This window comes from Sitodiplosis mosellana, unplaced genomic scaffold, assembly GCF_009176505.1.
Source record: "Sitodiplosis mosellana isolate CC-2019 unplaced genomic scaffold, AAFC_SMos_1.0 Smas_scaffold_6166, whole genome shotgun sequence".
Taxonomy (NCBI): Eukaryota; Metazoa; Arthropoda; class Insecta; order Diptera; family Cecidomyiidae; genus Sitodiplosis; species Sitodiplosis mosellana.
Window position 1 is genome coordinate 5,542,980 of NW_022601407.1, and position 24,863 is coordinate 5,567,842.

The window sequence follows — 24,863 nt, forward strand, 5'->3', positions numbered from 1 at the left end:
AACATGCCAAACCCCATCAAAAAGAAATAGAACGAAAAATGTTGAACATCCAAATTTCTAATAAAACAACTATGACTAGTGTAAACTGGTATTCAAGCTTGTTTCATTCTTCTTCCTTGTTGTTTTCAAACAAGTTTTATATCAAACTCAAGCTTACAATCAAACTCGAGAATTAAACACGTTTTAATTGAAAAAATAGAGATTCCCATTGGAAAAATTAAAATTCAAACTTATCAAAGGCTTTGGTCCAAAGCTTGGGTCAATGAAAATCAATTCCACCAAATCAGAATCTTATTCATCAATGCAAAGTCTGACAAGTAGGATTCAAATTAAAATGAATAAAAGAATATCGAAACCATCGAATGCACTTTAATATTTAGGGAAAAAAAGAATCCTATATCGAGAAAACTCCAATTTGAAAAATAAAACCAGTACCGAGTTTGAAGGTCTGTTCCAAATGTTGACTGTACAAAAGAGCGCATTCTTTTAATCTTAACCAAAATTGCCTGGCGTTTTTTTTTTCATACTTAAAAAAACTATTCTGTTCAATCTTTCAAAATCAAATGTGTGTTCAGGAGCGTTGTGTGTATATAATTTTCGGTTAAAACCATTTTGTTTTGGTTCTTCTCTTCTTTTTTTCTTTGCAAAAAAAGCCGCACCGCTCTCTGACACTGTTTGATATTTTGCCCATTTAATATATTCCGCATGCGAGTAGGGAAAAAAAATAGTGTGCTTCATTCGGTTTTTGTATTGAGCGAATGAATGTATCAAAACGAGTTGCGAAAAATCTAGACCTAATTTATTATTGGCAGACATTGTTTTTGATGTATTTTCAGAAGATGGTTCGCAGGGGAGCGCGGGTGGCGATGGTGAGTACATTTTTCCTTGCGTTTTTTTCTCTGTATATTTTAAGATTTATCGCAAAAATCGAAACAAAATTAAGTTTGCGAATGCATACGAACACACTGATTGGAGTCAATGGAAGAAAAGCAGGTTTTCAGAAGGAATAAATATGATAATTTTTCAAGTTTAATTCAAAACAAAACGACTTGCGCTGTGAGAATAAATGAGCGCGAGCGCGCACACGAACACACAAACACACACACACACAAATGTCAGCACTGAAATGACAGCTTAACCAGCAGACATAAAAAAGGTGGAAGTTGTCAAATAAATTGAATAAATTTCTTTACACACATACAAACCGAACAATGGAACGAATGTATCATAGTTCTCACGATTCAAGGTCATTCCCAAAGTCAACGATTATTCTATGTGTGAGCGGCTACAAATTGTACGACTTTTTCTCGCACCATCGCTAAAATTACACTAGCAATCTTTATGTCTGGATCTGTTTTTATTTTCCACTGTGTTTCCATCCAAACTATGGAGCTATAAACACACTTACTTCGCACAACTAAATTGACCCATTTTCACACAAATCGAGCCGAACACTTTTCATTTTTTGCTTTCAGATTGTTCGATAGCTAAATACCCAGAAAATGCACATAAATTTCGGCAAATCACTCGTACTATTTTGCTCCCGGATGAATGGTTCAATGCTAATTATGATCCAACGAGAACAGATAGTTGCGAATCATTTTTTTGCGTACAAGAAGTTGAGACGAGTGATTTTTTGTTTGAAAAAGACGCGAATTTTGACTCGAGACAAACATTTTGTTCAATCGATTCAGTTGAAACTCAATTTTTCGTACACAGAGTCGTTAGTAATTTGTAGTTTTAACAACAACAACGGAATTCAATCAACCAGTGCCGTGTATAAGCAATTTAGTCGGTGTTTTTTTTTGTTTCTGTCTGATACGTAATAAAAATGTCTTTCTGCTGAATACAACTAAAATAGCCGCATATCAGCTATCTATCCGGCTGTGTGTTAAGTCATTAAAAAAGAACAAAACGGATGAAGAAATAAAATTCAATTCGCCAGGCATACAAGAGAATGAATGGCACACCGAACAAACAAAACCTTTTTAATATACTCAATCGTGGCTTTATGTGGGCTTTTGTCGCCATTTCAAGCACGTTCCACACAAACAACTATGTATGACTATGGCCATTGAATTTGGTGGTGATAGAAAGAGAGAACAAAAAAGGGCACACACACAGAAACCGATCAAAACCGCGAATCCTATACGAGAAGCGCCAAATTATACGTTTTTTATGGGAACATTTTGTATAGAAACCAGCAAATTTGGGTTTCGATAAATCAAATGATCGTTCATAATATTTGAATATCATGACTGCTCCAAAGTTGGCTGATGAAAGCAGTTGAAAGTGCATTAAATGAAAAATAAATGACGAATTCGCAAAGATTCGAATTTCTAATTAGAAAAACTAAAACTTCTTTAACATTTATCAAAGAAAAAAAAAGGTAAATTTTTGGGAGGAAATGGAAAAAAGTCATCAAAAAAGATCCCTTCAATCAAAAAACCCCATCAGTTCTTCAATGTCACGAAAACGCTATTCAAAATGCCAGCCAAATCCATCGTGATTGTCATGAATTCGTAACGAATCGATTGGTTTCAAATGAATACCAAAATAAAACACCACAGTGTGAATTTCACACACACACACAATGTAAATCGGTTGCATAAAATTTAACATTGTGCTGATCACTGATAATCCTGTGCAAACGACCTTTAAATTTGTGTCGGTGATGAGAGTGTAAATCCAGTTAATGGCAATTTTTTGCGTATTCATCTATAAAAGAGTATATTTGTCGCATTAGAAGTTGCATATTACGCATAGAGTGCGTGCGAGTGTGTGTGTGAGAGAGAGATTATGGTTTTTGTCCGTATGGCATTGTTTGGTGTTGTTGGCAAATGAGACAATCTCAGCATTATTGTCACGGTGAAAACCAAAACAAAAAAAAATCGTTGCATACATATTACAAATTGAGCGTCAGTTCAGTCAAGTTCATGCGAAAGAAAAAGAGGCAATCGACTTTCTTGGTTGCTATAAGTACTGATATTCTCACTCGTTTGCTCATTTGCTCGTTGTTGGCTTGTTCACTCCAACCGACACGAAAGAGATGATTACATTCAGAAATAAATTGAGCTATCAATCTTCTTGCTGTTATTACACATTTATTTGGCGTATTTTACAAATACACAACAAGAGATAGAGTCACTAGACAGTTTGAACGTATTGGCTGCTGCTGCCGTACATATTTTTTTTTCGCATGGAAAACTGTTTTCTGAATGGTTATTGGGGGGGAAAGAATCTACACGACTACGATGACAAAAAAAAGCAGAATCTTGAACGGAAAATGTGGGCAACCGAGAGACTTGGGAACATCAAATGCGCACGACAACATTCTAATAAGAAAAAAGAGAGCAGAATGAAGACAACACGTAAAATATTCGACGAAAAGAAAGAGAGCGACATAGCAAAAAAGAAAGTCCTTTACTCGATTCGCCGGAGTGAAGAGCAAAAACCATCATCATATCATATTGCTATTTTTCTGGTCGAAGCCCATTTCGAAAATAATATTCGTTGTGAATATAAACACAACACGGGGACAAACACAAAAAAACGGGCCCATAGTTCGAGTGAGCGAGAGGATGAGAGTGAGAGCATTTCGTTGACATTGTTCTTCCCTAGCATTGACTGCTGCTGCCGCTTCTGCTGCTGTAGTTGTTGTTGTTGCTGTCGGTGAACAAATGTGAGCACACATAATTTATGATATTTTTAATGTCACTTGAGCATACAACCACAGCCAAGGAGCTGAGAATCACCAAAGGTACCAACCAAATCACCGCTTTTCTCTCTCATTCTACGATTCGATACGACTTTTTTCCCTTCTCTCGTTCGGATTTTTTCTCCCCGAATTAACATTATGCAAATTATGATATTTTCTCTTCGGCAAAGGTTCACTTGATGTTTTTGGACTCTGTGCTCATCGAAAATCCCATGTTTTGGGCTCTTGCTCGCCTCTCATTATTGGTTGGGGACACAAACACATTCGTTTTTAGAGCACACAGAGAGTGCGTAACCGTGTGCGATTGGCAGCGTCACCGACCACTCTCCACCATCAAATAGGTAGTCAACTAAATCATTCATATCTTTTGCCCGAAAACACACACACTCACAGCGAATTGTGATTTGGAAAATGCGAATGCGAATGCGAATGCGAATGTGAATGTAAATGTGAAATTGCAAAAAAAGGAAAACATATTCATCGTGAAATTGGGAATTTTTCATGTTTGTTACTCTCTGTTATTGCTATTACTACTATTGCTGTTTGCTGTTGTTGCTGCTGCTGCACTGTGCTGTCTCGTTTGGTTTTTTTTCTTCTTTCTTTTCCGTTGATCGAAATGTGTAGTCGCGCGCTGTTTTCATTTTTCTTGCCAATGTGCTCGAAATTGGTTGCTATAATTCATGCATTTAAATGAGATGGGGAAAGGCAAAAATAACTGAATTTTTCGTATGAGATATTTGGCGCATATAAAATCACAAGACCGTAAAATATTACTTTCTTCAGTTCGATAGATATACACACGTATAGAGAGATAGATCTACATGTATGCTATGAGCCAAGAGCCAAGACCCCAAAAACACATCACAATACAAAACATCACAGCACAGCACAGAGAAAGCATTCAGCTAGCGACCATTTTTCGGCTATATGAAAACCAATCACAATAGAACCATACGTTTTACCACACACTCACTCCATCTTACTTTGTCTCTAAACAGCGCCTGATATGGAACATAAGATATTTCGTATTTTCAGAGTTATTTTTTAGGTGTTGGGGTTTTCAATCTGAATTTACATCTTTGAAAGTCATCGTGTGGGGTGAAAACAGATCTACCCTTGGGATATTAGTAGTTTTTGTCATTTTTTTCTATTTGCTACTTAATTCATCCAAGTATTATTATAGTTTTGCCCAAAATTAATGCTTTTGGGAAGAGAAAATTTCTTTTCTGTGAATTGTATTCTTCGTACAACTTCTGGTCAAACTGAATCAGTCTTTTTCAAATGCTCAACTCAATTTTAAATGCAAATTCCATTTTCCACACAAAATCTATTCAAAAATAGTTCATTTCGAAGCAAAAACAATTGAAATCTCAACGAGTGAGACAGATAGAAAGAGAGTGAATGAGAAAAAGAGTGAGAAAAGGAGAGAAAAAGTTATGTTAATTTAAATATTACAAATGCGGCAGTATCTGGTTGTCATTATTATTGAGATTGTGTGTATCGATAGCGTAAACAATCCAATCATTCGGTAATTGCACGTGGCCTGGAAGCGAAATACGATTTTGTAATGGCAACGCTAAACAATAATGCACGCTCTTCTCTCTCTCTCTCTCTCTTTTTCTCTATTTGTTTGTCGAGAGATCGCATTGATAGAAATAATATCGAGTCGTTTCCTTTTGTTGGAATTGCAAACCGGCTGCGCCGATTTGATCAAAAGCGCAAAATGATTAATTATGTCATCGAAATGTCGGCTGTTTAAAAAAGAGTCTGTGTGCTGTGTTGGCTGTCGTCCGATCGAAGCCACGATTCGAAAACAATTACCGATCGCCTATTCAGTATATTATTTCGGTATATATCGCATATTGTCTATGAACTGAAAACAAACACACACACACACAATTCCTCTTGTTCAATCCAAAACACATACGGCATACATACGCTGGATTTTGAAGTGGAAAATATAACAGTAATTTATTTTTATTGTTAGTGAGCTCAATAATTGCCATTTATATGAAGTGTTTCCCTTTTGTGTGCGTATGATATGCGGACTTCTTTTGTTGCAGCTACCTGGCACTGTTGAAGTGGCGTATGGAGACGATTTTCTCACTTTCCGGAACAAAATGCGGCGCAGCAACATCGAATACCATAATCTTAAAAGTGAATCACAAAATCTACCTCACACACGAAATCGGAAAATAGAAAACGGTACTCGAAATCGGCAACACACCATAAGTCGACATAAACAACAGAGAGAGAGAGAGAGAGAGAGAGAGAGAGAGAGAGAGAGAGGGAGAAAGAAAAAAGGTGCACATTGATTTAATGCTGAAATAATAAACAGACAAACAAATGCATCGTAATGTTTGTCGCACAAGAGATTTGTGTCCTTTTTCGACTTCCTCGTCGCTTGTTGCAACTGAAGTCTCCGATTGTTGTTTGTATGAACAATCATCGCGCGTGCATTTCAGAGCAACACACAGAGAGAAAATGCCATTTATTTGGCATTGCGTATACAAACACACATCAATAATTATAATCGAATGAACAGTGTGAAATTCAATGGAATGCTTTTTGATGTGTGTAATGCTTTTGTTCGAGTGTGTGCCTCTTTTCCCGTTCTATTCCGAACAATTCAATAATGAACTCTCTTTTTCGCTTGTTTCTGTCTCTCTCCCCCTGTATTTTGTGTGCATTATTACTGCATGTCTTTTAATTTATTAAAATATTGAACAATTGAACAATGAATGTGACTTAACAAAAACATTATACCTTTTGACATGTTGTGTAGTGTTTTTTTTTCTTCTCTCGGATGATTTTAAGGGTGTTCGTTTGAATGAATGCACACTCATTCACTTACTATTCCAAGTGTCGGAAATAAATTGACTCCGCACAAAACAACAATGTAACTGTTTTGGAATTTAAATCTAATCGACTCGATTCTGAGCTCGGAAATTCGACTTCGAGTAAAAGTAACTGCATTTAAAATCGATATATTTTTCACATTGAATTTCGTTCGAATGATTTGTTTGTGAGCGCCAACATACACACACATGCATTCTGCATTCAGGCGCTGTTTAACAGGCCAATGATGATATTTATGTGTCTTTTTGTTTGGCATTCAATCGACATGTCCCTTTTTGCTTCACTCTCTCTCTCTCTCTCTCTCCCGAACAGTTCAATTCAAATCAATTTCACAATAATGTGCACAAATACAAAGAGCTCGCTGAATCCATCGGCGAATGAATGTTTTCTGGGAAAAAAATGTCTCTCAGTCGTAAAAAGCATCATTTTCCACTCTTTTCGCATATTTTGTACATTTTATTTGGCTGACTTGAATTCGAAACATTCGGCGCTCAACTTTTCATGTTCTTCTTCTGGGTTTTATGCCAGTCATAGTTTAGTTTGTCGTAACAGACTGTCCTCCCAACGAGAGAGGGAGAGAGAGAGAGAGAGAGAGGGAGAGAGAGAGAGAGAGAGAGAGAGAGAGAGAGAGAGAGAGAGTATGACTGAAAACTCCTTAAAATTCACTTTTTTATCTATTGGCCCGCGCCGCCCTTTCATTTTGATGATATATATATGCAAACAGCAATCATTTCATGTGAAAAAAACTTTGATTATTTCATGTGTGACCTTCTCTTTTTCGCCCTGTCGATAACTTTTCCCGATTCAGTATTTCTGTTTTTTTTATATTTCGTTCGTGTTGCCGCACAGCGAAATGTCAAACGGGCATATTTTCCGTCAGTCCGTAATGCGGAACCGGTACCTTTCAATAACAATAGCTCTCGACTCTACAACGGTGATTCACTCAACCAATTCATTTCAACTTACTACAACCGAGCGGAGCAAGCATTAATGAACAAATTTCAATATCATCGAAAAATGTGCACGGCGAACACACGGCTCGGGGAACATGGTACGGTTTTATGCTTGGTTTCGGCCCTTTTGTTTTGATTCCAAACAATCGCACCAGTTTTCTGGGTGACAAGAGCTTTCGAATGAAGCAAAGAGATGTTCTTCTGATGAAGATGATCCGTGTATCTGGTTTTTTTTAGACATTTTTCCACGTAGATTCTTCTTATGTCTTCGAATATCTCCAAAAACTTATCGGTATAACTCTCTAACAGTCTTCAAGGGACGTTATATTTTTTTAAAAACAACATCTATTGCAAAAGGTGGAAAATTGTTTATTTTGCACAAAATTTATGTTTTTTAATCCCTTGAAATACACAAATGTTCAATTGTTTCTCCTAAAACACACAATCTCCTCTCCTAAAATCGCATCGTCTTCTAAAACAAAGGTCTTTAAAAACAAGTTTCAAAAGAAATCTTCGCCAACTTAAATAATTTCATCTGGAATTTGGCTTGAATTTACGGCAATTAAACGATTGAAAGATTTGCGGTTAATAAAACATATAAATTTGGTTGGGCAAAAGGTAACATCGTATAAATACGTTTAGGTGCGAAGAGTTGAAGCATGGCATTTTTCGGTCGGTCGTGTGTTTGAACCAGTAGAAGATTATCAGCGCGCAAAATACTTACGAGGTTCAAAAAGTGTGCGATGTGAAAAAAAAACAAAATCAACGGCAAACATAAGTTCTAAGCAATAAACGACGAGCGCGTGTGCTCATATAAAGCCATGCACAGTTGTTTGAATCACACACCAACACATGCGTTTCACTATGAAGCGTGTGTGTGTGTGTGTGTGGCGGTAGCAGCAGCAGTAGCTGCAAAAAGCGCGATGTGGTTCCAAAGACGGATCAAATGCTTGGTTACTCGGTTTCGGTACGGCGGTGGTCGGGTCTCTGTGCTGTCTGTGCGCATACGGTCGTGTGATTGTGTATGTGTGCAATAGCGAGCGAGAGTCTGATGTGGTTTTGGTTTTTAGTGTGTGGCGTATCTCTTGTTGGCGTAAGCAAAAGGTTGACGCCTATTTTATTTTCTAAACCAATAATCACATCCACGTGCTGTTTATACGGCTACGCTATCCACATGCTCTCTGGCACACATTGATTCGATGACATTACACGCAAGAAAAAAACGCACCGTGCGTTGCCTTTGATTTGTTTTTTTTTTGCGCTGATAAGTAATTTTTTCAACTTTCCTCTTTGTTGTTGTGTCCCATGTTTCGAGAGAAAAAGAAATTGACAAACCAAAAACCGAATCGATTGACATGCAAAATTGTGTGTCTAGAACAAGGTCATGCAACTTTCTGCAGAAACTTTGTGAATCAGCTGCAAGTTATGGAAATTTTGCATGGCTTCGCTCACGTTTACTTGTGTTAGCTGAATTTTGCATGCTCTTGTGATGGAAACAAGCAAGAGAAAGAAACGGGCGACTATTAATTGTGTCCTTTTGCAAAGTATGTGTGAGATCACGTAAAACATCATTGACGACAAAGGACGGGCGGAGCCAACGCAAGAGATGTCGTTGGCTTGCCGATTCCGATCAAATTTGGTAGTCAAATGCATAAGAGAAATCCGAAAAATACCGTACAAGACAATTCCTCGCACAAATACATAAGAACTGTGCACAATCCCGACGCTGTGCGTCCGGAAGCATTGAGCAAGAGAATGAACAAGCGAACGAATGAATGAGCGTCATAGACGCATTCAATTTCGCAACGCACGGATCTTTTCATAGGATGCTTGCGCTTTAAGTATCACCTATTTAAAATCCAATCCAAGCATCAGCTAATGTGCGTACGTTTGATTTGCATGGCGAATATTTTATGATGTGGCAAGAAAATCAAAGACACAGAACCAAATTCGAGACAGAAAATATCCATTAAATTTGTGACCAAAGATTCGTTTCGCCTCTTCGGTTATTTTTTGCAATTTTTTTTTTAATATTTCTATCACCAATTTATATTCATGAGAGTGCGAGAAAATCGTTGCAAAAATGATGAACATCGCACTTGACGAAAGAAATATGCTGAGTGTTGGACCGAAAAAAAACATATGCTTGAAAAATGTGACACAGCCTTATTGATTGAACCAATTTTACGCCTTCTACCAAATTATTCTATACATTTAGCGCGATAGTGAAAGTTTCGTTGTTCGGCCGATATGAATGAATGCACCGTGAATTTTCTCACTCTACAAGAGCACATTTCGACGGTATCGGAGGAGAGAAAAAAGATTTAAAGCGAAACGAAAGAAGAAGAAAGAGACTTGGAAAGAATTGATAGGTCAGAAGAAATGAACGATGACTTGAGAAAATCCAAATGTTTTTTTTTTTTTTCAGAAGTGTTGTCTTCCACCAGAATACGATGAGAACGGGTAATTTTATCATCAGAAGATGGTTGTCGATTCGGAAGTGTTGTTTTGACATTGCTTAGCATTTAATCCAAATTTCTTCCTCTTGTTCCCCATCCTCAACCCATTCTTCTTACTATTATACTTCTTCATTTCCCTAAGTTCCTTCTCCTTCTTCTTCTTGTTTCGATTTTTTTCTTCTCTTTCTTCGTCTTCTGCATCAAGTGAGAAAAATTCTGTTTCTCTACCAAAAATTCCATCATTTTTTTCAACTCCAAAAATGCAATTCCCAATATTTTAATTCGATATAGCGTTTCTACCACAATTTCCATCGAACGAAAAGAAAAAAACGTAATTTTCGATGCTTATTGTCACTTCGATGTTAATTAGCTGTTGATTGATTGTGTGTAATCTTCAACACATAATAATCATATTATATTGTCGTTTTTCATCTGGCTCACCTGCCTCAGCAACAATCGAAATCTACACCTGTACTCTAATCGCTCTGGGCTGGCTCGTTCTCTCTCTCACTCTCACTCTCTGTCCGTCTCTATCTCTCTCATACTTGTCAGCCAAGTGGGACTTCCCGATTGACATGATTCTCGTTTCCTCGTTTAGCTTTTCAGTCGTTTTCTTTATGATCGTATAAATCCATATTATCAAATTACAGAAACCTGAAGCGAGCGTACGATTGAATTGAATGAAAAATAACGTAAAAAAGTACAGAGAAGAAAAAAAACATACGAGCAAATATATGGGAAGGTGTTTATTTGTACTTATCTGTAAGACACAACCGCATAATACAATATTAAATTAAAACCACTACCGCATATCTTGACTTGGTAGGGCAGTTATAAAGTGATTTAGTGATTTTGTTTTATTATTATGTTCATGTTGTTGTTGAAGTTTTTCTTCTTCTTTTTCTTCCACTTCTTCGTTTATTTGTCGTTTTTTTGTTGTTCGTTTGTCTGATTTCTGTGCGCGCTGCACGTAGTAGCCGGTTAAGCGGCTTGATACTGTTCAAGTGAATGGTGTAACTGTGTTTTATTTTCTGTTCGATGTGTTTACTCATTAAATTCCATCACTCACACACTGTGTGGCTGGCGGTGTGCGTGCGCGCTTGTTTCGTTTGCGCGCATTTTTTTCTCTCTCTCTCTCTTTTTTGTATTTTGTCTACTGTTTCCGGTTTGGTTGTCGATGTGTACATCAATTTTAATGGTATGTCGATGTGTTGTTGCATTTCCATTTTTCTACATTGCCCCGTTCACTCGCTGGACGATTCGTTGTTGTAGGTTTTTTTTGGATTCGTACAGTCTCTTTTGTTCACTGCTGCAATTCGGATTTGATTTCATTTTCTCTCTCTCTCTCTTGTCTCTCGTATGTGTGTGAGAGTATCACATCGTTCGAGTGACTTTAGATCTCTGCGAAATAATTGAATTCGAGTTTCTCATCGGTAAGCGCGCGAGCGCGGTCATCTCAATTTGAAACGTGAGGCATCAACCAAATTTCCATGCTTGTCATTTCCATCAAATCGATATGTGTGTGACAGTTGGTATGTCTTATTTGAACAAATTTCTCACCTCGACGGAATTTCATTACATACATCGTACCACTGAAATAATCCACTAATGATCTGAACTTTGGAACTTTGATGAACGACAACATACAAACTTGTCATTTGCGCTTACTGTCTCCGCCATCATCGTCTCGGCCAATATTCATCTCTTGAACATATTTTGATATATTGGAATCGGGCGAGAGTTTAAAAGCAAGTGAGATGGCAATGCCAGAGTGAGAGAGAGCGGAAGAATGGCACAAAGATCGATAGCGAGACCAATCTAGAGAGAGTGAGAAAGACAGAGAGGCAGAAAGAGAGAAAGAGGGAGAGATAAATGGCAGAAGAAGAGAGCGATAGACAGTGGCGAGTGTAAGCGAGAGCTTCTATGCCGTGGGAATTTTCCATTTATTGAAATGTTAAAGGCCAAACTATTGGCTTGAATTATTGACAAGATATACATAAATATAAACTTTAATGGCACTGTCGCCGAATCGGACACGCTTAACGTAACATGAAACACTCACATTTCATTCAGTTTCAGTTTCAATTTCATTTTGGTTATATCTCAATCACACTGTAGCGTTATGGTCGATTATGCTCGTGAAATGCAGCATGTGTTTCCGATATCATTTCGGGCCAAGCCAAAACACACACACACACACACACATTTTTTGCTCGCACTTTTCTCTCTCTCTCTCTCTCTCTCTCTCTCTCTCTCTCTCTCTCTCTCCATACATATATTAAATCGGTCGCCATACACATTGAATTGTCATTTTTATCGAGATAGATTATTTCATATATGTTTTTTTTTTAAATTCCAATTGGGACAACGCGAGACAGCAGAGTAAAAAAAACTACAATGTACGCAGCAATGCGACCACTGAAGCTCTGTGCTGCTGCTTTTTTCTCTTGCCTGAATAAAATCGATGTAAATGAACACATCAACTCTCCGGCTGTGAATGAACTTCATGCACGCATTTAAATAGTATTTTTCCAATCGATAAGTCAATATAGCGCGCCAAGTCCACAGTGAGAAGGAAAAAAACGATATGATTCAAAACTTTATGAAATGTTCGAGCTGAACTTTGTAGAGCACGTTTTTAGGGCACCAGACGCAGCCATGTGTATCATTCCAGAGCATAGATTTCGTCTATGCTTTTTTTTCGGTCACATTCGTTCTAATTTGGAATCGCCCACAATGTCACCGATTTATTCAAATGGAAGAGCTTTAGACAAAGTGGTGGTTTTATTCGAGTTGATTCTTGTGGATTGAAATAGAAGAATGAATAAATTACTTTTTTCTATACATGAGAAGAAATGTGAAAGAGTATTGAATATCACAAAAGGAGACTGGAAGAGGAACGAACAAAATTGAAAAGAAGAAGCTCCATTTCCATCAATTCACTGATAAAACATAGTCTGCTGCGCAATTTCCATGCGTCGCTACTATTTTTCGATTTGTTTTGCGCCGAAAGATACTTTATGCGAGAGATACAACAGCGGTGATTGTGTCTCTGTGCCTGTATGTTGAAGCTCAATTTGGAACGGTTGTGGTCAGCATTTTATCATTTTCACGCTGTGGTAATCGTATTTATTTCTACGTGATTACCTTGAATCCGATTCTCGGTTTGCCTTTTTAAATGTGTGTAATGTGCATGTATATATAAAATCAATTACAACTCAGACCGGACGATGGCGGTTTTTTTATATGAAACAATGTATGGTTTAAAAAAAAAGAACATGTAATACGACATGTGCCTGGGAAAACTCAGCTGGAGTGTTGAGAATTTAAAAAAATTCGCATGGATATGCTCCATGCAATTGTTTTGTTGGATCGAAAACATGGATACTTCAGTGGGAATGATATCCTGGATATGAAAAATAGAATAAATTTCGAATATGAACGCGAAAGAGGGCAATAAAAGGCAAATAAAGAATGTGAAATAGAAGGATGTTCATAAATTGGACTTTTAAGACCTATACGACTGAGACACTTTATTATTTACCAAAAAAAAAATTGAACAATTTTTTCATCTGAATAAAAAGCTGAAACTTAATCTTAAATCAAGTGGAATCAAATTTGGCATTAGCAGCAGAGCTCCCATTCATATTCGACGAATATATGTGCGTTTGCCAAATGATACGCTAAACCATTATTCGTGAGCTTTTCATTTGTGTGAGAGAGAGAGAGAGTGTGTGGTCTAGATGTAAATCTATTTGGATATCGAATGAGTTTTTTTTTCTGAAACCGAGCTGGTGTCACCAACAAAAACGAACGAACAAACAAACGAAATCAAGAGACGGCCGAGCATCTCTCGCACATTTTTACGCATACTTAATTTTATGCGCAATGAAAATGCACGACGTTTGAATTTGTATAGCTTCAATGTAGAGAATCTTTGCAAATGAAGTTTTGCTCTGTGCTGAGATTCATGTTTCAAAAGTTAAAACACGCAAACACACAGGGCACAGACAGAGTGTGTGTCTTCGTTTTGAATATCATGTATCTCTTTCGGTTGCATGTCGCAGGAGCGCGATAACAAATGCATGTGCGCGTACAACAACACAGGGTATATGGTTCCTTTCTAATTCGAGTATTGTTGTGCTCATATATTGCAAAATGTGGTGTGACCGTATTCTAAGTATTTGTGTTAGCCGAACACACAGCAATAGCAACAGCAGCGGCGACGGCGGCAGTAACGCTCTTTCGGTGGCTGTTTCAATTCAATTCTCACACAGATTGAATCGCATAGAGCCGGGCAATACATATATGTGAGTTCAATCTATGTATTCTCGTCTTTTATCCACTCTCTCGTTTCGTTTCGGTCACACTCGAGCCCTGATTCGGGTTCAGTGTATGTGTGCGTGTGTGTGGTAATATCGGCTTGCGTGAATGGCACGGGATTCTGTCTGCTAAGCAGAAGAAAAAAAAACTATGTACGCTTTGAACATTGCGATGATACATTCAAAAGAGCAGCAGCAGCAGCGGCAGCAGCAGCAGCAGAGAGCAGAGCTCACAGAGCTACGGCGACGACGATGACTGGGATGTATTGCACATTTAATGCCTGTGCTGAATTGAATGATACGCAACCAACCAAAAATTATTACTATTATACTATTTGTTTTTAACGAAACAGTAGGTAGGTCCTACCTACTAGCGCATCGACTTCATCGCTACCGTCGTGGTTGTCGTTTTATTGCTATTGCCATTTGCCATTCGCAGTGTGGCGAATTGTTGCCACTGCTGCCGTCGCCGTTGATGTTGTCGTTGCCACTGCTGCTGCTGCTGCTTCGGCGGTTTGTTGTTGTTGCGCACAGCACGGTTGACGTTGAGTCGTGTATTCCAATAGTGTATACTTTATTTTTGATGTTTTCGCTATCTTTTCTACAATTTTGAAATCATTGGACTTGCATAGGAGAGTATCGTTGTCGTCGTCTTGAATTCTCGAGGCTATGCGTGCTGTGGCTGGTTTGATTCTCTATCTGTGTTTGCTACTGCGCTTTGTATGTGTGCGAGTGTGTGTTTGTGAGTTAGTGTCTCTCTGTCTCATGTTCATTCGTTCGCTTGTTCGCTCTCTATCTGCGTATTTCCATTTTCGTATTGGTTCGCTGGCTGCCTTCATGTGTTTTCATTCAGCATCCTTCATCATCCAAGTATATCGTTTCATTTAAAAGCATTTAAAAACTCCTTCGATACGTTGACAATCGGTCGCACTTGAATTTTAGCGTGTGTGCATTGGAACAGTTTTTTTTCTTTCTTCTGTCGTGTATTGTATCTCGCTGCCGTTGTTTTCGGCCGTCTTTTTTTCTTACATATATGATACACATTCGGGACGTGTGTTTTGGTGTGTCCATCCATTGGTGATCATTGATTTACACGGTGACCACAAAGAAAATAAACAATAATTTATCGCGTGATCAACAATTTGACGAAAAAAAAATAAACAAACAAACAAACACTGCAATCAAACCAAAGATCAAAGTCAATTCTAGTGCAACTCTTGTCAAAAACCGTTCAATCCAACGCAACGCCCAGCTCTCAAGGACCAACAAAAGTGTCTCTCGATCAGATCGTTCAGCTTAAATGGATTAGAAAATTTTGTTGTTTTACGTGTTTTTCGTTAAGTTTTTTCTTTTGTTTTTCTCTTTGTTTCTGTGGTTTTTTTCGGTTAACAACAACTGCAACGAATCCTTATTCAAAGTGCAAGTGAAAAATCCATCCCGAAACCGATCAAACGGAAATTTGTGGTTTTTGCTTTAAGTTTTTCGATTGCGCTTAATCTTTCGGGAAACGGTATGCAATCAGGTGATGTGAATTGAAAATTACACGCTTCGTTATGCAATCGGATCATTCTGGGATTATTGAACCGGCCGAACTATTGTGCTGAAGAGAAAAGACGAACAAACCTCTAGCGATGAAGTGAAATAAATAAACAAATCGATCAATTGAACTATCTCTTTAACTAGCAATCGGTGTGCCATCTGATGCTAATCAACACAATATTATTTGTAATTAACATAAAATCAGAGATTTACGACGACGTTTTTTTTTTTTTTGAAAATAAAAGACTGCGAAGAGTCTTTAGTGTCCATTTCTCAATTTGTCCATAGTGAAAACCAATTCTGCACGACGAGTGCAAACATAAAAAACTTTTCCTTTTGGAAAAGAACAAGAATAGGCAGAGAAAATCACATCTTGTGATTGGAACAAATAATTTTGAGTGGGTAAAATGTGATTTGTTTAGTCTTCATACGCAAAATTTAGAAGAGGAACAGACAATTACACAAATTTTCGTAGCATTTAGAAAGAGTAGTAAACACGGATCTAACACAATGGATTTATCAACTGCATATCGATATAATCAAAACATGATGGAGTACTATACATGTAAGTACAACGAACCAACAACGTTTGGTAGATAAGATAAACTGAGGTGCGACAACAATTCAAAAATGAGAACATTTTCATTTGAATTTGGAAAATCTGAAATAAGCATGAATGGAAAAATTTAAAAAGAAAAATATCAAAGAGTTGATTAGAAAATTAGACCAACGTATATAAAATCCAACATGTTTTGATACCGATTTTACCTATAAACTCTCTTGTCAACAAAGTTGAAATCGGTTTGTTTTTATCAACATTGTGCAATCGAGCATGCAATCATAACTGGTCTTCGACGTGTAATTGAAAAATTGCCCCAAAAATTGGAATTTTCTATGAATGATCGTTTAGTTAGAAAGAATTTTTAATTAACCGTTTTTATATTAGGACGAATCCTTCCACATTTCCATGAAAAAAAAAACAATTTCCTCCAATTCAAAAATATTTTATACAGAATTTGTTGGAATTTTAAATTGTGACCTACAAACAGACGGTAAATAGTTGAATATTGGTAAAGGACATTGTTTACCCATATCGTTGATTTAACACTCCAGTGATTTTCTGAATTTTTCCTAAGACAAACGCTTGAAATTATCCAGTAATATTGTTTGACTTGAAAATTCATCTCATTCACGGAGTAAATGCTTTTTTAAGTTGAACCTTAAAACGTTATACTTAAAATAAAATTCAAATTAAATATCTTTCTCCTTTGCATGAGACATATTGGCTTTATTCAAACTGATCACTTCTTCTTCTTTCGACATATTCGATTCAAAAACGTTTTTCAATTATATACCTATTGGTCTGGTATGCGGCTTTTCAGTTCTTACACGTGAATTGTTGCGTTATTATCATTGGTTTATCCAGAAAATGCGGCAGCCAATTATAAAATTACAACCATTATTGGTGTAATTATCATAGCAATTAAACTAATTTCCAGTGGATAATTGTTTGATTTGAGATTATAGCCGAAATATTTGATTGGACAATGCCGATTTGTTTACTAACTGTTGTCATAGCTTCAACCTGAAGTAAATTGAACATTTAACAATGAAAAATGGGCAAAAGAAAGTGGAAAAAATTGACTTTATTCAAACTGTTCGTCTTGGCGTCGTTTCGCATGCCAATTCTTTTGATGTTTGTGCGAAGAAGCAATTCAAAAGGTTTTTCAAAGCGCAAAATGTGGTTTTCACATCTAAATTTAACTAAAAAAATATTTTTTCACACGATAAACATTATTTTGAAGGGAGGTTTTTCGAGTCACTTTTCCTTTTAAGAATGAACTAAATTCTCTGAACTTTTCAATTTAACTCTTACTTTTACCTTATTATGTCAGTCGTTTTTTTTTTTGACAAAACAACGACGGAAGCGTTTGAACGATTAAAGATCTTCATTGGGTCATCTAAATGTCTATGACGCGGTCAGTTGAACAAATGACGTATTTTCTGAAGCAGATCGAAGAACCGCCAAAACCGATCAAGCGAAAACGTTGACATTTAAACAAAATATGGACTGTAATGTACCAGACAAATCAAATACCGATCAACAATTTTTATTGTCACAAAGTTTGTGTCGATTTGAATCGCAGAAAAAACATTTCGCATCATTTTCAAAATGTACTTCACTTTATTTTTGATTTGAATTCTGTTTATGTTCTATATTTAAACATATTTTTACTGCAATTGTAAAGCAGAGTGAACTGAGTTGCGAAAGATAATAGTAAAAGTTTTCAAATTGATTCGAACATTGCAAAGTATGAAATGAATTTTAAACAGAATATTCCCGTTTTTCGTGTTTCTCTCTCTCTCTCTTTTTGGAATAGAACTAAAAGACAGTTCGAAAAATATTGAAAATTGTCTGAAATTCATCGAAAAAAATTGTAGTAGCTAATCTCGCAGCTCTGAATTACGGTCAATTTTATTATTTTCTTATTATTCCTCTTTAACCAAGTCAACATTTTCCATTATAATGAAAAAATATTTATTTTCCACTCATCTTATTTTCACGAGATAATAACACTACTTAAGCTGAAAAAACAGCAATTTTCGATTGATTTCCGTTTTTAAATTGCGATTGCGAATCGTGTGTCAAATCAAAACCGTTTGAAACATTTATTTACATTTGATTTTATGCAAAATGTAAGTAAAGTACGGATGGTGTGTGCCGTGCATATTTCCGAGTGTTTTGATTTGCTTGCTCATTCTTTTTTTCCGCGTTTCGAATCAAATTCATATCATCATTTTACCTTCGCTTTACACTGCAGTCACTGCTGAATTCGAAATGAGATGCGTACCTAGAGATAGAAAAAAATCCACAACAAGCTACGTGCTCTATACGTATATTCAATTTGTTCTTGTCAAATTTTCGTTTTCTCATCGCTTCCGATCGATTGAAGTGGTTTTCTTTTGTTTTGCATTGAAGATGCGGCCATAAAATAGTGTAAATCACAGTGTGAAATAAGAGCTTAGTGTCGGTGTGTCGATTAGTTACTCGAAATGTAAGGAAAAAAAACTTTCCGTTTTAATCGAACAAGTGAAAAATGAAAATAGAGTCATACAATGTTCAATAGTTCACACGGTCAAATGAAAAGCAATTTGGTTAAAGCGTCGCTCGGTGACGGAATTCCAAATACCGGCTCAAAAACCGAAATGAAAGACGACGACGAGGAAAAAACCCGGCCAAGGAAATGAGATAAAAGACACACTCAAATACGATGCGCTGAGTCGTTCCTATTTTTTTTTTGTTCGCTTTGTCTTAATGCGAGTGTAGTTGAAAATAGTTGAAATCAAAACGGAGAAACAAGATAAACAACAACAAAAACACGTACACACAAACCAAATCGAAGATTCGTTTCTACTTTTTGGCTTTAATTCATTTCGATCGACAATCGTTTGTGAACTGGAGTGATATTTTTTTCTCCATTTGCTTTGCTTACCTTTTATTTCTTTCGTTTCCTCGTCGATTTCTCCGAGAAAAAAAAATAACACATCTATCTCTCGTACTGTCGATTTGAGAGAAATTGAACTTGAACGTTTAAACTGAATTGAAAGTGATACACTTTTTTCTTTTCTTCTTCTTCGTCTCTCGCATTTCGTGTTCGACAAATAAATTCGGGCCCCTCGCCAAATGTTTAAAACGAAAAACGACATGCATATTTCCAGTGTTCGAGATTGAATTTTAGCTGTAACCTGCTCCGGCTCAATCGATTGACCAGACGATGTGATACGAACGATGGATCCTATCACATTCAATAAGATTGTGAAGAGGGTCCGTCAGTCGCTGTTTTTCCCATTCGTTCGCATAAATTACCGTTATTTTGATAGCAATAGATTTATTTGTTTCTTCCTGCTGCTTCGATTTCGAATGCGTAATTCAAGAAGGTGAGAAAAATGAAACAACAGTGACATTTACACCGATCAATCAAGAATTTGATTCACTTTGACCATTTGGCCTCTTTTGTTCATTTGTATTTGATTGAAAGAGAGAAAGAGCAGAATAAAATCTCGAAATAAACCAGAACACCGACAAAAAAAAATCTCGAGATGAATGCGACAAATGTGGTGGCAATGGGTGGTATGAGGTTCTATGACCAATATCCTGGTCGTGTTTTTTCCTCTGTGTTCGACAGACGCTCGGATATTTAATCAGGGAAAAGTTTCGAAACTGTCCACGAATGTTTCGGCTTTTCACAATAATTCATTGGGAAAACCAATTTTCGAAATGGCCACGTCAAATACACAAACACACACATACGTACGCACATAGCAACCAGGCCCTTGATGCATATGCAAAAGACACATCATTCGAATAATGTACGCAAATGCGGTTTCAAAGCCCAAACACCAAACAACGGCCAAAAACGTTGTTCGCTTGATTTGATGTGTGCGGTGTATTCCAAAAGCTACGCTGCACCATGTATTTTGCATTCGCCCAAATATAAGCATCCGCACAACGATACACTCGCCCACAACACACCGTGCGGCTAACGTAACGCAATTGACATCCAACACAAATTCTAATGAATTATCAAACCAAAGAAAAAAAACACACACACACACACGAAACACAAAAACCATCACATCCAATTGGCACAATGGCTTCGCCTCTGTCTAAATCCAATTCAAATTTCGGAATGGACGTGATGGAGCTTAGAATAGCAACTATTTGGATCGATTTAATGGCCATTCTTCCACTCAATTTGTTGAACAAATGAATTTTTACGGAGGAATTTTTCAAGTGGATTTTTCTAAATGGCAAATTCAATGACTTTTTTTTTTTTAAATGAATTTTGGGGGAATTCGGGATTGCGGTCAAATCTATGAAAACTCGGACGACAAAAACGATTTCAGAAGTGGTTCGAAATATTTGCATGTTGGAATTGTTGAATTTCCGAAAAAAATTCATGTTTTTATGCTTGAAATTCGGATTTTCAAAAATAACAGTGGTCAAATTCACTCAAATTTTGCTCATGATGAAGCCAAAATTCATATTTTATTCGTGCAAATTCGAAATTTCCTATTTAAATGCATTAAAAATGTCAACATTCAGAAATTAAACCAAATGAAAAATCTTCCATTTCTCAATCTTTTGAAAAAATTGAAATTTCTCAATCCATTGAAGAAAAAAAATTGAATAAAAAATCACTTAAAACCTCATGATATTCCCTGAAAATGTGATGATTAGCTTGGTTCTAATTTCTGATCTGTATCAGTTGGCCACATGTTCCATCAGCCATCTGTTTGACATTTTCGGGATGCAAATTTGGTGTGTCGATATGATCGAAAGAATCAATTCCACCAAAACACCAAGTGTGTGTGGTTTGAGTGGAAAATCATTTGTGGTTGAATTGCTAAATAGAAATAAGCTGGTTTTTGTCAGTTCAATCTCTCATCAAATAATAAGCTTTGCCCACCGAGAGAGAGAGAGAGTGAGAGAAAAAAACGGCGAGACTGTAATGCGAGCATCATCGTCATCATTGGGCCACTTTGGCGTGTGACAAAAGCCATAAATTCGAGCGTAATCTAATCTAGCATCTCCATTAGGCAAAACACTCTCTCTACCGCAAATTGATAAACTTTCCACCATCCATGAATTAATGGTGTTCCTCATCGTCGTTGCTAGTGGCGGCAAACATGCTTCTTCGCGTGCACCGCCAAAAACCATACATTCTCTCTGTGCCCAAAATGTACTTAGCGAATAAATATAAGCATTATTAAAAGTGAATTATATTTTGGGTCTCTCTCTCTCTCTTTCTCTCTATCTATCTCACATCGGGTCTCGTGCAGCGCATTGCAAATCCAATTAAATTATAGTATCTGTTTATTATCACGATTGTAGCATATGTAAATTGGAACAAGAACGGGGAATAAAAAGTCCATGTGTGGTGGAATTGTTGCGTCCGTTGCAGTAAACAATTCAGTCAGCCGGCGGTATAACCTTATTTCACGCGTTGGTTGAATTGTGTGCGCGCGCCCATATTTGCCCGATTAACCGATAAAAATCACACAATTCATCGCACTCCCGAATAAGAAAAAAAGTGTTTGGTGGTGATGATGGAAAGAAAAACCTTGATAATCGAATTATCAAACCTAATCATATTTAATAATATCATTAGGGAGAGAGAATTGAAAGAACTGCACTTTACATTAAGCCTGAACTAAACACACTCAATTGTAGCGAATAAAAATAACAGTTGCGATTTATCCCCCTTTTGGAATGAAATCTCGCTGCTGCAGCAGCAAGTAGCAGCAGCAGCAGCAGCAGCAGCAGCAGCATCAACAAATAAAAGTGAAATGCAATAAAATGATAAGATGTTGCGATAGACGTTATTTCAATCGAAGCGAGTGAGTTGAGAGGGTCAGCCACGGCAAACACAGAAAAAAAAACAACAACAAGAGGGAGTCAATTCAAATCAACTCTACCGAACAACAAGCATTCGGGCTCTGTTTTGGCACTCGAACCAAATATTATACGATTACATCGTATTAAGTTATTTTCATCGCTAGTGTGTGTGTGTGTCGAGTGCGGACGAGCGAACAAGCAATGGGTGCGCGTTCGCTCACTCACTCCGTCGATATGTACATGTACATTGTACATACATATGTGCGAGCGTGTCTGAGTGCAACATCATCATCGATGGTGTATTAAAACATTATTGCCATGTTTCCACCCTCTGTTTTGATGTTCAATGGGCTTTCGTTTGGTTGCTCTTTGCTTATTGATGTTCTATTCCCCCTTCATAGTGTTTCACAAAATTGGCAGGTTCATAATAATGGCAATTTTATTGTCATCATCATCAACCAACAGTATGTTACTTTGATTGAGTTTATTCTCGCTCACTCTCTCTCTCTCTCTTTCGCTCTCTCTCTCTCTCTCTGTATGTGTGTCTTGTTCTCGATATCGATGGTCCCGGCGTCAATTTGTCACAATCATTATTTATAAATTTTTTCTGCTTATGGATGTGAAAGCGATATTATTTCGGATTAGGATGTTTGCGGCTCGATTTGTGGCACTCACAGAGCCATTGCACTTGCTCTCTTGCAGCCTTTCTGCCTTCCTCCCTTTCTCTCTTTTTTTAAATTTCTTTCTCTTCTTTTTCATCGGAAGAAAAATCATTCGAATTCTCTTTCTCGCTCGAAACCAAATCAAATATGAATGGGACAATTTTGATGGTATTTTTAAATCGGCCAAAAGTCTGTTCACCAATTCCACCGATTTGTGATTGATTTTTTTGATCTGATTTTCCCTTTTTTTCCCCTTTGACATTTTTTTCCAATGGCAATCAGTTTTCGAGTCTAGCATCCATTTGGTGATATCATAAATTATTTATGGAATTGATGGACAAAACTTTTGCAAGACACGTATCGACATTCAATCGTTAGCCGATTTTTATTGCCCATTCCGTTTGTATGCTGATTCGGTAATTTAATACCATGCATTAAGCTAAAAGCGATACCAATAAAAAACAACAACAGCGCAGAGGACAACAACAGCGCAGAGGACAACAATAGCAATAATATGCATCGCAAGCCTTTTTCGGCGTTCAAAGAGCAATATCAACGTCGACGTCGACAAAAATAACAACAACAACACATACACAAACTCATGTGTGTAAGGCTTAGGTTGCAAAACTGATTTTGAAATAATCGATCGTGCGCGTCTCTTATTACACGCGATATATCCATTTTCATCCACCTTTTTTCACTTGACAAAAGCCGTGTGCAAACAATTTTGCTGCGCGCACACGGAATTTATTCGATAACGAACAAAGGATATTCGATTAAATCACCCGAATCAATTCATCGCGCGATATTGATATTCTTTTTTATAATTTACTGATTGATTTTAAAGTGAGCGCCGAATGATTCATTTGAATCAAATGAATGGCAACCGAAAACAGAAAAAGAGCCAAAAGAATGTGAAATTGAAAATAAGATAAATATTTGATTGACCACTTGTGTGAAAACTAAATTAATTTTTTAGCCTGTTGAAGTCGATTAAAAGCATGGCGTACGCATTATAACATTGGTACCGGTCATTTTGACCCGAAAAAAAACCGTTCGATACATTGGAGATTACAGCGATTGAGTGAAAATAAAATCAAAACTAATTCATTGATGTCACATTTAAATAAATAGCCTTCGGTCGTCATGCCATTTTCGGCTTTGCGTCCGACAAATTAATTCTCATCCTAGTGTGGTGGTGGTGTGGAGCCACTCTGACTCTTTTTCAGCTCACATGTGTTTGTATTTGTGTGCGTTCGCATTTTTTTTCTCGTTTCAATCGTCATTTGCTTACTAATTTACTCACATTAGTTCGTTCAATTCCTAAAATTCTATGTGATTGATTGCAGGTCATGGCGGCGTTAATCAATTAGGTGGTGTATTCGTAAATGGTAGACCATTACCCGATGTAGTACGACAACGAATCGTTGAACTAGCTCACAACGGTGTTCGACCGTGTGATATATCAAGACAGTTACGGGTCAGTCATGGCTGTGTATCCAAAATACTTTCAAGGTAAGTTCCGTATCCCTATTTAATTCTATTTAGCAATTGATCCAGACCCACGCATCAAACATTTTCAATGTGGATATTATTTGGGTTAGTTTTTAATTGATAGGGATTTTAAATCCAAATTTGGTTTTGGAAATTGTTCAGGTTGAAATTCTTCATAAAATTGTGTGCGCCAAAATGAACGTTTTGTTTTGAAAACGCGCAAAACAATGTATAAATAATAGATTTTGCCACTCGAAAACACAATAAACAATTGTTCTCGTAATAATTTTAGTGAATTTCATTCATAGTTCCATGAATTCAACGAGTGATGAGCAATTTAGGTGAGCTTATATTTAAAGAGAGAGAAACTGTGTTGTCACCAATTGCCACAATACCAATTATTAGACTGTGTGATAATGCAAGGCTAAAAATAGCATTCAAATGAATTTATTTTTAT

General features: G+C 36.9%; 1 protein-coding gene across 6 annotated transcripts in view; it reads left to right on the top strand.

Moving 5' to 3' along the window:
• Nucleotides 1–24,863, top strand: part of LOC129575267 (paired box protein Pax-5) — a 70,055-nt gene that overhangs the window by 16,608 nt on the left and 28,584 nt on the right. For 4 of the 6 annotated variants that reach the window (XM_055458449.1, XM_055458455.1, XM_055458452.1 and 1 more), the window contains exons 3-4: nt 813–869; nt 24,262–24,427. In XM_055458449.1, the coding sequence (XP_055314424.1) occupies nt 813–869; nt 24,262–24,427 (223 nt within the window). Of the gene's footprint in view, nt 1–812; nt 870–15,414; nt 16,416–24,261; nt 24,428–24,863 lie in introns of those variants that run through there. The other 2 variants (XM_055458450.1, XM_055458453.1) reach the window with 2 other exon arrangements.